Raw genomic sequence first — 14,732 nt, forward strand, 5'->3', positions numbered from 1 at the left:
TTTAACTCTATTTTGTGTTTGTCATTGATGAATATGTTTGAATATCTGTAGCATATAGTTGCCTTCCTGAAGCAAGTGGAAGAGTTTCAACACTGATTGCAATAGTGATCTTAAAGTGCAAACATCTGCTTCCTAAAAGACCCAGCTAAAGAACAAGTGAGAACTACTGATGCAAAACGTATAACTCATTTGATTTCTTATATTTAAAAGTACAGAGCACACACACATGCACATGAACATGCACATACTTGAACACACACACACATACACACACACACGGAATAAACATGCTAGGCAAGGCTTTAACACCTATAACAAACTGTATTAGGAGAAAGAGCCCATTAAGATACACACAGTTCTAGTCTCAGCGGACTACTCTGCTGTTCTCTCATCCAAGGTAGAACTTACCCACAATGCATTACGTCCGTAAGAAGCTTTCCTACCTGTGCATTTCCTCAGCACGTCTGCATGGAACTGGTAAAAATAGCAAATCGAGTATTTGCTGTTTTCCCTTTTCCAGGATAACGAGTCTTTAATAAACTGTTTGTCTTTATCCAAATGTCATGTTTGTCTTCTGTGACCTCGAAATGGTCCCAGAGTCATGGTTTTCGTTTGTGGTCTCAACATGCTGTCTTCGAAGCTACTTTGTCCTCTCGCGGTTTCACGAAAGCAACGCTGTTGATGTCTTGAGCAGGGTATTTTCTTTATGACAGACTGTGGAGTGCATCAAGAATACTTAGCATCCTCCTGGCCCATGTGAACTGCATGCCGGTATTACCCATGCCTCCATACCTTTTCCTCGCTGTGCCAACCCATAAGACCTTATTCTTGTACATAAGTCCGTATTCTCTGGGATGGTTACAATTTAGAGGGAAAGGAAAATTTGCTCCAGGTTGAGAATTTCTAGAGCCAAAAAAGATTCATATGCATAATACAAATACATTTAAAATTCCTCAATGGGGAATGAGTTTTGAAAGATGCTAATTTTACTTCACTAAAGAATAGAATCTTTTTTTCAGTTCCAGAAGAGTTTTGTAATGTCAGTGTTTACAAGTTTTGTAAAAAGGTAATTTCTTAGATATTTCATATACCTTTAAACCTACCTACCCAAGTAGTTCTTCTAATTATTAGCTGCAGGTAAGAAAAGATACCTAACATATAGAAAAGTGATATTTTTAAAAGAGCATCTTTCCATCATGCTGTCCATACAGCTTTGGACCATCTTGTTGGTATTTCCTCATCAAAATTCCTGCCAGAGATAATGACTTGGTTCTCTTGCTTTTCCCTGTAATATTCCAGAACAACAGATTGTTTCCAATTTTTTGAAAATTTATATAAGGAGGATTATATTTATATAGTCTATTTCTTGCTTTTTTACTATTCTGTCTTGTTGAGATTTGTGCACATGGATGTATGTAGTTACATATTCTCTGCTTCTGCTGTGTAAGTGGTTCATTATATACAATTGCATTTTATTTATTACTTTTCTTTCCAGTGAACATCTGCATTGTAGTCAGTGTTTTTACTCTTATAAGTAATGTTTCTATGAATATTCCTAAACTTGCTTTTGGTAGACTTTCATGAGTTTCTGTAGGACACATTTCCAGGACTGAAGATGCTGACTCATGAGATCTATGCACCATCAGATTTACTAGCAAATGTCAAATTGCAATTGGATTTGCAAATCCCAAACTTGTAGCAATTCACAGTCCCACCAGCCATATGTGAGAGGCGCTGTCTCTTCACCTCTTCGCCAACATTTGATATTTTTGGATTTGGGAAATTTTGGGCCAGTTTGGTGGGTATGAAAAGTTATCATTTGCTATTTAATTTACCTTTTCTTGGTAATTTGCTGAATATATTTTCATATATTTGTTAATTATTTGTAGATCTCCTTTAGTTAATTTTTTTATTCAGGCATTTTCCTTATTTTAAAAAATTGGTTTTCTTTTTCTACTTTGATTTGTAGGGCCTCTGATTGCATTCTTATTTCTAATCTCTTGATATTTACATAGTTTGTAAATATCTTCTCCTAGTTTGTAGTTGTTCTTTTCTCTCATAATATGGTTTTTTGATGAAGATAACTCATAATTTTTAATGTCTTTCTTATTTCAACTTTCCTGTGCTTTAGAAAGTCTTTATGAACTTGAAAATCATAAAGATAAGTGGTATTGTTTGCTGAATGTTTTATAACTTTGCATTTGTGTCTGCGTGTTGAAGCTACCTAGATCTGACTTCCCATGTGTTCCGGGAGGTACAGAATCAAATATATTTCACCATATGAATACCAGATCCCTTGTGTTTTAAGACTGCCTTCCTTCCTACTCTGCCATGTTGTTTCTGACACATATCAAGCTTATATGCTTGAATATAATTCCAGCATACTTTCTTAACCTTGCCACTACCATATTCAATTGGATTATTTTAGCTTTTTAATAATTTTGACATATAAATAACTTTGAAGAAATCATGTAACTTTTCCTAAAAATAAAAAAAAAATTCAAGTTCTAATTTGTTAACAGATTACAGAATCATATACAATCAATTATCTAGCTGACTGTTTTATTCTTCTCTATCACTGTAACCTCATTCTACCTGATCTGTGCCATTATCTGGGACCAATTATAGCTTTTACCATTATAATAAATACACTGTGCAGGTGCAAGTTTGATAAAGCAAAAGTAAATTGGGAAAACTAAATATTAAAATTAAACCTGAATTTGTCACTGAAAAACAATGTGCTCATTAATTGCCTTTTAATATGTAAACAAATGCAATAATTATAAACTTTTAATATATTAAGATTTGAAGTATATTTTCTCATAATTTCTCATAATCATTTTCCCACCGAAGTGTCATTTTATTTCATAAGGCATCACAATGTATGTTATTAGCACATGGCTAAAGTGGTGTCAGAATTGTTATTTAAGAAGAATTATATATGTTATACTTCTATTAGGAATAGATAACACAATATAATAGTTTTAACAGTTTAAAAATAGTTAAAATAGACGCTGGAGAGATGACTTAGCAGTTAAGAGCACAGGTTGTTCTTCCACAGGACCATGGTTCAATTCACAACACCCACATGGCAGCTCAGAACTGTTCTAACTCCAGTTCCAGGTTATCCAACACCCTCACACAGACAAAGATACAGGCAAAGCACTGGTGTACATAAAATACATGAATAAATAAATCTTTAAAGAGTAGTTAAGATATTGGACTCATGAAAACTGAATGAGTACAAATTCAGTTGAGGTGGTTTTCTCATCTTGGAGTTTCATATAGTGAGATGTCTAACATCTACTTCTTATCATCTCTTCTTATTGTTCAGTCTGTTAATAGCTAAAGTTTCCATTGTGAATTAAAATACAATAATGTATTTTAAGCTTTCCTCTCACTTCCTTTCATAAGAGTTAACTATGTATGTTAAAGCTAATTAAGAAACTGAGGCCTGAGGGGCTGGGGATGCAGCTCAAAGAGAGTGCTTGCTTAATGTGCAAGAAGCTTAAGTTCAGTCCACAACTGCATAGACCAAATGCAGTAACATTTGTTTGTAGTATCAACGTGTGGGGAGAAGAAGCAGAATGATCAGGGGTTCAATGTTATCCTTAATGACAGTAAATTCAGGGTCAGCCTGGTCTACATAATATTCCATCTCAAACAACAAAGAACAGACAGACAGACAGGCAAATCCAAGGCAAGAACACTGTTCACTATTCGCTAGTTTAGTATAGAAGAGGTGGGACCAGATAACATTTTTTTTTGTACTTAGAAGTATATTTCTATATTTCAAATTATTGGTATTAAAGATTATACTTCTTCTTTCAGGGAAGGATAGTTAGCTGTTGCAAATGTATCATCACCTCAACTCAAGATTATTGGTAAAGTCTAGGATAATAAGAGAGTATCAGTAGGCTCCCTACTGCTGTCAGACATGTGCTTTTTGATTGGGAGGTTATTTTAGAAAAGTGACTTTGTAGATGGATAGATAAATGTATGGTGACTTAATGATACTGCATTTTAATGGAAATATAACTCAAAAATGACCTGATCTAAGATAAAAATCTACATTCAGAGCCTCAAGCTAAATATTTAAAGTTGCTTCAAATTTTAAATTCTGTATTAATGCCTTTGCACAAAGGTATATGACTGAGGTTTGGAAGTATTGCAGTGAGGAAATACAGAAGCGCAATTGATTGTGATGCTTACACTAAGATAGATAGATAGATAGATAGATAGATAGATAGATAGATAGATAGATAGATTTATTTCTTGGAAGTAACACAATTTGCTTTCTTTTCTTAGTTGCTTGCGGCCAGCCCCCTGTTGTAGAAAATGCCAAGACCTTTGGAAAAATGAAACCACGTTATGAAATCAACTCCTTGGTTAGATACCACTGCAAAGATGGTTTCATTCAGCGTCATCTTCCAACTATCCGGTGTCTAGGAAACGGGAGATGGGCTATGCCTAAAATAACCTGCATGAACCGTAAGTGGTACTTTAGAAAGAATGGACAACCGTGCTTTAGCAGATTCTAGATGCCCACATTTTACAGCTGTGGTACTGGTAGTTTAGGGTATGGAGCAAGTAATACTGTTGTGTTTTCTTTGTTTGTTTTCTTCCATGTAGCATCTGCATACCAAAGGACTTATTCTAAGAAATACTTTAAAAATTCCTCATCAGCAAAGGACAATTCCATAAATGCATCAAAACATGAGCATCGCTGGAGCCGGAGGTGGCAGGAATCGAGGCGCTGATCCTTAAAATGGCGAACATGTGCTTCCTCACTTCAGCCAAAGTCCCGACTTTCCGTGCCTTTCCTAGCACCTCAAGAAGTATTAGCAGTTGGTTTGGATTTGGGGACTGCCGTCTGGTCATTTGGGGTTGCTGTGCTCTTAAAGTATTTTCAATGAAACATGGAATTAAAAGGAAAAAAAAGCGAATAAAATGAGAGCAAATGAGGGAAGAACGTAGCCACCCCAGCCTAATTTCTTTAGTTTTCTCTCTTCAGCTAGTGAAGACCACTTCCTGTACGCCAGCCTACTGTACTATTTAAAAAAGAAACGCAATTTCAACCCTGATGGCCATGTAAATAAGATGATTTAATGTTGATTTTAATCCTGTATATAAAATAAAACATCACACTGAATTCAGGCATATTTAATGATGATTACGGAGCTTTTTAGGTCTTTCATCATTGGTTTGGCTGCTTTGCTATAGTTTGTTTAGGCTGGGAATGGTTTTGTCTGCCCTTTGACTGTCAGCAAGTGTGAGGATGGCTTTCCTGGACCACCAGCAAACAGATTCTTGCGGGTCTCCGACACCTATGTCAGCTACGGAAGCCACGCTTGCCCGAGCTGATACCCGGCGGATAGGAGACTGGCGAAACTCAGAGCTCCGGGGTGTGACCCTGTTTTGCCACGTTCCTTTTTCTTCATTTACAAGAAGGGCTCGAATGGAGGACTTTTATATGACCTGGAACATTTTTAGGGGTCAAAGTGCTAATTATTAACTCAACCAGGTTTTCTTTATAATGGCTTTCTTAACACTAACGCTGATGAAGGTATTTGGAATGGATGTAGAGACCAAGGGTCTATACCTTGTTGTGGAGGATGGGGGTGGGTTCTTAAATCAACAACAGTCGTGCAAAAAAAAAAAAAAACCCTCCATTTTGTACATATAACCATTTTAATCCTTTATAAAATTTTGAATGTTCATGTATGAATGCTGCAGCTGTGAAGCACACGTAAATAAATGAAGTAAGCCATACGGATTTAATTTATTGGATGTTATTTTCCCCGAGACCTGAAAGCAGTATAGTATGCTAGTAATGTTTCAGTGTTAGCTTTTATACTTTTTCCACAGTTCGAAACCTTTCTCATATAGGTGCCGTGTTCCTGATTCAATAATGTGACGAATAGATTGCTTCAAGTGTTTATTACGGAGAATGGAAAAGCATTTAGCTTCCAGGAAGTGGTGTTTGCCCATTCCAAGCGAGAGTGGGAGTGTAGAAATAGCGTGGGCGTTTCTTCCAGTGAAGTGGAGCGTTATGTGTTGGAGATTTTGCTTCTCTCTTCTCACCCCATGTCCCCCTTGCATTTGAATAGTGGTCACTAAAGATGACACTGAATCATGACCCAGTTATTTTTAGGTTCAAAGATAAAAGCCTGAGCAGAAAGAAGGCATTTGAGCCTTTTTCATTTTTTTTCACAAAGTTCATTTAGAAACTTTAAGAATAATTACAAATAAAATATGAACAGAAACAAAACTTTAAAATTACTTAATGTATACAAGCATTGAACCATCATAGAGTATGCCATAAATATGGACAAATTTTATGTTTTACACATGAGATCAAAGTAAATTTTTAAAAATGAAAATAATAGAGAAAGAGAAGACTTGGGTGGCCCCATGCCGATGGTTTCTCATGAAGCCGCCTTTGGCTTAGAAGGAATAACTGTGCTCACAAGCATCCATGGTGTCTTAGGCAAAATCCTGGGTCTCTGCAGTAAGCGTAGCACATCCTATGTGTCCCAGAGCACAAAAAAATCACTGTGTTGACTTATTAGAACTCTTTCCTTTTTCATTACAATGCACATAATCCTTCCCTGTATTTATAACATGTATAGTGTAAAATGTGAATGACTTTTTTGTGAATGGAAACCTTTGTAACTTTTTATATCTGCTTTTGTTTCACCAAAGAAACCTAAAAATCCTTCTTTTACTATTTTGTGACTTGTCTGTTTATTTCCAACTTTAGACCCTAATACACACCAAACTTTTCATTTGAAAATGAAATTAATTAATTTTATGTTTAGTAGAGAGAGGGCTCGACACACCCGCAGCCACTAAGCTAGAGACCATAGCAGTGTCCTTCCTTATGTCCCCACTATGCATGGGTCTCTGATATGGAAGAGACTGATTAGAAAGTGACAGCTCAAGTTAGAGACTACTTTCTTGTGAACCAGACAAGTGTCCACAAGGATCGTCTCACAATAGGCCGATGACGACCACCATTGCATTTGGAAGGAGAACTGGGCATCGAGAGATGAAGTTCTTTGTCCAAACTTCATAGTGTGGAGTGAAAGCAGATAATCTACAGAAGCTGTGTAATACACTCAAGAGAAACTTAAAATGTTATGTTCATGACTATTTTATATCTAGAACCTTAATTTAGAGACTAAATGACCATATCCAATTACCAGATGATGTTTTCATACATTCATCTATCCATAATGAGTCCTTCAAGTTTTAATCCTTCTCTCCTTGTTAAGTACTTCCTGTATTCCAGGCATGGTCATAGGCTCTGAAAACTCAATGGAGAATAAGTTTGACATCTGTGCCCATATAAAAGTTTTTATATTGGTTACAGTCAATGGGCCCATTTACTCAGTACTTTTTTTGGTGATATGGAAAATAATTAATTATACTCACATTTAAAGACAATATCATACAACAAAAGTTGGTCAAATTATTTTAAGATCTTTCTCCTAGGATAACAAAACTATACCTGAAATTAGACTTGCATAGTACAGAAGAGATTCTGAAACCAGGCCTGATGCCAGTCCTACAATTTAGGAGGCCTAGAGAGGAGGATTGACATGAATCGGAGGCCAGCCTTCTTGCAGAGTGGATCCTGTCTGAAAATAACATGAATGAAACAAACAAAAGGGAAACAAAATCTGTTTTTCTTTCTGAGTGTGTTACAGTAGTGTATAGTCTGCTGTTCTTTTAACACAACTTCTTATGTTTACAATGTCTTATTTACTCAGTGGACGAGGTACTAATAACTAAATTGGTGGGATCCTAACATTTCGGACCTGGTGATAAAAGCAAGGTCATCAAGCTCGGTGGATGCTCACACTCTGAGCGATCTCACTGGATCAAACTCAAGAAGTTTGGAAGTCAATACACCAAAAGAAAATGGATTGCAGAAGCTTCAGAGCTGGTTTAATACATGTGCTGTGCAGAGCCACTTTCCAAGAGAAAAGTCTATGAAAGAGAATGTTCCAGAGAAAGACAAGCAGTGTTACCCTGTACTGAAAGACTCAGTAATGGCTAGTTTTAGTGTGTTTCTCTTTAATTCTGTCTAGTATTAGAAAGGCGGAGAAACTGTTTTTGAAGCAATGGCTCCACACTGTGGAGTTAGCCTTGTTTAGGTACCATTCTTTCCTCTATGTTGCGACTCATATTTGCTAAACAAACCAGGATGATTTATTCAATTTATTCATCTCTAAAACAAGCTTAAACAGAAAGTTTGTAGAGGACCCTGAATGAGTCATTTGAAACTGTGTAAACTTTTCCCATTATTACTCATTCTGGTATGTTTGCATCCCAACCGGACAAGAAAGAGCAACTGCCAAAACAGAACAGGAATGGGTCTGTTGAGGTGTTTACCCAGCTAGCAAAGTCTGGGTTTTAATCCAAATTTAATTCAGAGCTTGTGTGAGTCCATCAAACGATCTCTGACAAAGATCAAAAGTGCACTGCTGAGGGCCGTTAAATGATTTTTGATAGTGTACTTTCTAAAATAAAGTTTAAAGGTAGGTGTTCCATAGATTTCACTTCTCAAGACTTATCACAATAAAATTTAAAAAGATTAAAAATGGATGTTGTTTTGTCATATTTTAAATATCTCAGTTCTGAAAAACATTTTACATCTTTCCGCACATAAAATGTGTGTGTCCGTGAGTGCGTGTGTGTGTATGTGTGTGTGGTGTTGATGCATGTATGTATGTTTATCCACACATGGTTGTGTAGGCTAGAGGTCAATATCAGCTGTCTTCCTCAATTGCTCTCCACTGTGTTTAATACAGGGTCTTGCACTGAATGTGGAGCAATCAGTTGGGTAGGCTGTGTGGCCAATGAGCTCCAGGGATCCTCGTGTCTTTGTGTGCCTCACCATGCCCAGCAGTGGCATTAAGGATGTGCAGCACCATGTCTGACTCTCATGTGGTGCTGAGAGCTCAAGGGCAGTTGTCATGTTTGCACACAGGCTCTTAGCTTCCACAGCTTCCCTAAACCCCAACACGACCCTTTAAAACTATTTTGTGGAATCAGATATAGCACTTTAATACATATGTACTATCACCCTTCAACATTTTTACATTTATTTATTTGTTCATTTAATGTGATGAGTGTTTTGCCTGTGTGTGTTTACCTCTAAGTGCCTGTGACTGTGGAGGTCAGAAGAGGGGTAAGCTCCTCTGGAACTGGCTTACCTCTCGTTGTGAACCACCACGTCGGTGATGGTCACCAAATCCATGTCATCAGCAGGAGGAGCAAGTGCTCTTATCCCCTGAGCCAGCTCTCCAACTCCACTACCATCATTTTTTAAACGTGAAGAAAAATTGTGTTTTAAGCAGTCAGAAATTTTATTTTTCTTTCCTCAACTGTGGACTCTTCATCTTAACTTCCACTATGAATTTTATCCAATATTAGACATACGTATATTTCAAAGTTTTCCATTGATTAGACTATCAAGCATATATGCATTAAGAGTTGTCATTGACATTTGAAAATTACTTTTTTTCTTATAATGAAGTTATAAAAGTTAACGATTTAACGGAATGAATCATTGTAAGTTATTGATCTATATTTGATCAGACAATGTAAAGCCATTATAAAATTTGAAAGTTAATTTTGTAAGTTATAAAATTCTAACAGGAAAAAACTGAATGAGATGATTTAAGATGTTTTTACAGAATCATTTTTTATGAGTAAATAATCTTTAAAAAATAAAAAATAAAAGTAGACTATGTCATGCTTAGCACTCAGTCCTCCTATTCAGTTTAATAAAGTTACTAGTATTCTTAAATACTAGGAAAATGTGTTGAAATAAATAAATACATGGAGACTCTTGTTTTATTAGATGGCGCTACCCAATTCATGAAATCCCTTTTGTCACCGTTAACTCTCAAGGCTTACTTTGAACTGCCTCTCTGTTGATGGTACAGTGGGGTTCTGTTCTTTTTTGTCATGAGCCATGACTTGAAAAAGATTCATCATACTGACATAGAGTCACTCATCTTGGAAATAGGTTATAGCTCAGTGATAAACAGCCTACCATGCGCATGGCCATGAGTTTATTTTTGAATCCGAACCTTGGGAAATTGCTTGGCTCTGTATGCCTATAAATCCCTTGTAGCATGATGGGGTACTTCTTGGGTAGGCAGGCCACTACCCAAGACCACTGAGCTGTGCAGTCTTTATAGGACTCTCAGGCTGTCTATACACTGGTATATACACTATATATACACTATATATAAACTGGTAGCATATGTTTACCTACCACAAAGTGATTGTACTTTTCAGTCTTTGAATAAGCCTGTGACTTCCCAAGAAAAACAAGAAAGATATTCACTGCAGAGACAATCGGAAAAAGCAGTATGAGGAAAGTGATTGTTTCTCACAACCCTTTAAATGCAGAAAGTAGGGTGAATTTGAAAACTGAAAAGGAAGCAGAGAAGATGTAATTCCCCAGCACTCCCTATCTGGAAGAAGGAAGTTCACATGCCCAAGTGAGTGACATGAGACTTTTAGCTGAGAGGTCATTTCGGCATGATTTTCTCTCAAAATTTCCTTAGTTCCCAGTTCTCTCATGATCGTTAGTCAGATGGAACATCTAGTCAATAACCAGAACTACTTCCCATGGTCTAGGAACTATGGGAAAACAGGACTGTTACAAATGGACTGTTGGAGTTTCTGTCCTTACAGATGGAGTTACATTCAGGCTTGTGGAGAAGATTAGGACGCCGAAGTGGGAAGGGAAAAGACTTCTCAGATGTTGTGAAAGCCTTTATTCCTGGCCATCTCCATGTTCTCTTTTCATCTTTGCTTGATATTGTTCATAACCACATCTTCAATACTCTTTGTACTATGGCTTCTGGTTCCAGATGGTTGAAATTTCACAGATATACTAAGCTTCAAAATAAATTATTATCCAACCCTGTCCTTAGCCAACTCTCTGATAATTTTTCTTGCTGTATAGCTGGGTATTATCTACTGGGTATCTAATAGAGGGTTGTTAGCTCTTGGTTCCAAAGGCTGAGATGTCCATGATCCTAGACTATGGGTCTTCCTAGAGTCTGGTGGAGAGCATCAGTTACATTATGAGATAGAACAATTTACTAGCTTGAATCTTTCTCTCTGTGTAAATCCACTAATCATAACAGGAGTAGCCTGCTAACCTCAGTAGCTCTAAAGGCCTTCCAGTAGCTCCACCTCTTAACATTGACACAACAGCAATTGTTTCTCAGCTAGGGTTTCAGAGGAGGCAAACTTCAAGCTATGGCTCGACCTATCAGTTTGCAAGACTTGTAGGCTGAGTTCTTTCCCATCTATCCTAATACCATTATACAATCAATCACTAAACTATATTAATTTTTAGCAGTTTCTGTTGCATTATTCGTTTTAAAAGGCTGTGTGTGTGTGTGTGTGTGTGTTTGTGTGTGTGTGGTTTGTGTGGTATATGCACAAGTTGCAGGTAGCATATGGAGGCCAGAGGGGGCATCGGGTACCCTGCTCTATAACTCTTCGCCATATTCCTTTGAGATAGTTCTCCCACTGAACCAAGAATTTACCATTTTTTCTAGAGCAGCTGACCAACATACCACAGTGACCCTCTTGTCCTTACTCTACCAAAGATCAGAGATCTCTGGTTCTTGTCTTCAGGAAGAATATGGCATAAGTTAGCTCCTACCCATCGATAGATGGGTAAACTGCCTAGCTTTGGGCGTCTCCACTCTCGTCCCCTCAGATGTCCCCCCTAGCAGTTTATTGTGTCCCTTTAGGAATTAAGACTTTAGGTTTTCCTTTTCCTTTGGTGGTTTCATATCTATAAATAGTGAAATTTGGTCATTTTAATCCTCCCCCAGTTATTATTCTTTCTCATCCTTCTACCCCTCCTTTAATTTAGCAAGCCTCCCTTCTAGCCATGTGGTTTAAAGCTGTAAGTCATCTTTGTCGGCCTCAGCCATGGATAATGACCTGACTGGCTAGTCCTAATTCGGTGTCCTCAGGCTTAGCGTTAATAAAGGAAGCATGGTACTCTTCAGCTGGAGACCACAGCCAAGCTCAGGTTTCAACATTTGTATTGTAATTGGGAGCAAAGAAAAGAATAGGAAAATTACATTATGTGGATAACAATTTTTTTCTGAGATTAATTCCCAATACTTTTGAAATTTTATGGCTGTTCATAATGTTAGGAGAACAAGGGGTGAAGTCACCATTTTAAATTTTAAATCATTGGAGGCTTTTGTCTTTCCAAAACAATAGTGTCCTTTATGTTTGGGGAAACCATTTGAAATCTGAGGGGCTTCTAAACTTGCTGTGCTTTAGAACAAGTCCACAGGTAGAAGGAACTAGAAAAAGGAGACTCCTGGCTTTTCTGCATTGTGTGTTTCTTGGGGGTGGACTTAGGGAGACCCTAACTCTATTTGCTGCTGTTGTCTCTCTTCTCTTGTTTGTGAAGTAAGGTGTCCTTTGTAACCCAGGCTCGTAACAAATGTGACTTCCTATCTCAGTCTCTCAAGTGCTGGGATTGCATGTGTGACCGTCACACTAAGTTAGAAATTCCAGCCTCACACATCATGTCTCTCCTTTGGTTCAAACTTTTACATTAGACACTTTCTCTCTTTGGGGCATCGAAACCAGAGAATGGAAATTTAAGGTCAGGTCTTTCCAGGTTGAAGAGTGAAGACAGTTGAGTACCATCACGAAGGTGTGCTGAAATTATGAGAAACAGCTAGGAAATCCCTGAGAAGGGCTCAAGGATTCTGGATCTAGTCTAGTAGATTGTACAGTTTTAAGTTGTTCTGTATTTAGTTGTGTTTAAACTCATCATGTTTCCGTAGTGCCCAAGATAGTTTCATTAAATCTTAACTACATTATATTTTTCAGCATTAAATGATGGACCATGCCCTAACATTGGTGTGTGGAGAGCTGGAAAGAATGCTGCAGTCTAATGAAGGCATTTGATCAAGCCTACCACTAGTTTCTTACCTTCCAGACAATTCCCTATCTTCTTCCCCATCATTTCCCTCCAAAATCCCTTTGCTCTTTTTGTTTTAAATCCCATGGAGTACACATGATGCTGTCTGTATGTGCAGGAATATAGGACCATCCTTTGGAGCATGGGTACTATCGCAGAGGCCACACCCATAAGGAAACACACCTCCTTCCACAGTAGCCATTAATTGTCATGTCTGCTTTTGAAAGGTGTGATTCAGCCCAGCCTAAGCTACCAGTCCCCAGAACCCCAGTGAGCACTCTCTCCTCAAAACCGTGAGGTTGTTCTATTTGTCTCATTGTAATCACATATAGAAATTATGAGCATGTATGGACTTCTCAATAAAAATAAGACAAAAATGATTCTTAACAAGTAGGCAAAGGGATTTAGCATTGCTCTACAGAAGAAGAAAATCATTAAGTATGTGGTCTCTTCTATGAAGGCTGGGAAAATAGAGATGTCATAGAGCATTTGCATAAGGAGACAGCTTATGGAGAAAAGCAAGAAACAAGGAATGCTGATGGGTTTCAGTAGTACAGTGTGTACTTGGTACCTGCAAAGCCATACATTCTATCATGAGCATCCTACATAGATAAATAATCAAGGAACACTGAAAGCTTCTTACCAACAGAGCAAATCTCAGAGGGGCTTGGAAGTATCTGAGTATAGAAGAGCTAAATAAAATTAGGATTGTGTTTTGTTAAAACAAACAAATAAGCAAACAAACCAGACATTCTTTTCTACACAGGAGTAGGTTCTGGAACAGAGACTAGATCAAAGCACAAGAGAAATAATGGACAATGAATAGGCCAGTGTGTGGGCACTGGAAAGACTGCAACTCCCCTAAAAACACTGTGGGCAAATAATGTTTAGGGAATGCTTACCTAAGTCATAACTCCTCTGCTTAACACCACGAAACAGTGTTCGATATATATTGAGTTATGTCATTGCTCTTTTTTGTTGCTATTTTGAATTTATTGCTCAGGTAATACCTATTCATTGCTAAACTTACAGAAAAATTACAGTAAAGTCCAAATTGGAATGCCAACATTGAAGAGAAGATTTGTATTTGATGATTATTTTGAACTCATGTAGCTCTGGTCTGGGCTGAATACGTGTAGAAGGAGCTATTTACTGAGTGCCAGGCCTTCTCCTAAGTGTGCTGCAGTCTGTTTTTTGTTAGAAAAACATGTCATCTGTGAGCACAGGACCTCTTCTGTTCTGCATGTCACCAGGTTCCTAACACCTGCAATGGTGCATGGCATGTAGCAAACACTCAATGAATACTTCTTAAATACATTACTAAATCACTTCTCTTAATGCTAATGCCAGAGGGATTGTCACGTCTCCTTACCTGTAAGGAAACAGAATAAAGAAAGTCTTATGACTCTCCAAAGTTGCAAACCATCCAACAAACTGGGATGCACTGCTGGAAAGTGGCCACACTGCTCATGAATATTTTCAGTTATAACTCCTTCAGTAATGGGAGAACATGCAGGCATGGACATTAATGGGGTGGTGTTTAAATGTAATACTGAAAGTACAAAAAGCTGCTCATCTCTTTGTGACAGATAGTAGAAGATAGTATGCATTGTTGTTTGAACAGTTCTACTTGCTGTCAGCATCAGAAATGAAAGACAATCTTTTTTTTTTCATGGTTCCTTTTTTTATTGTTTTTTTTTATTAAGAAAGAAAAAAAATTTTCCGCCTCCTCCCAGCC

The 14,732-nt window shown here is 37.5% G+C and overlaps 1 protein-coding gene across 3 annotated transcripts in view; it reads left to right on the forward strand.

Annotated features, from left to right (window-relative positions):
- The window catches only part of Vcan (versican), a 99,868-nt gene extending 94,096 nt beyond the window's left edge, over nucleotides 1-5,772 (forward strand). For all 3 annotated transcript variants that reach the window (XM_013349671.2, XM_005356522.3, XM_026783720.1), the window contains 2 exons: nucleotides 4,309-4,491; nucleotides 4,633-5,772. In XM_013349671.2, coding sequence (XP_013205125.1) covers nucleotides 4,309-4,491; nucleotides 4,633-4,760 — 311 coding nt within the window. In that variant the 3' untranslated portion in view covers nucleotides 4,761-5,772. The remainder of the gene's footprint in view (nucleotides 1-4,308; nucleotides 4,492-4,632) is intronic.
- Nucleotides 5,773-14,732: the final 8,960 nt, after the last annotated feature.

The sequence above is a fragment of the Microtus ochrogaster genome, chromosome 19, assembly GCF_000317375.1.
Source record: "Microtus ochrogaster isolate Prairie Vole_2 chromosome 19, MicOch1.0, whole genome shotgun sequence".
In the NCBI taxonomy this organism is placed as follows: Eukaryota; Metazoa; Chordata; class Mammalia; order Rodentia; family Cricetidae; genus Microtus; species Microtus ochrogaster.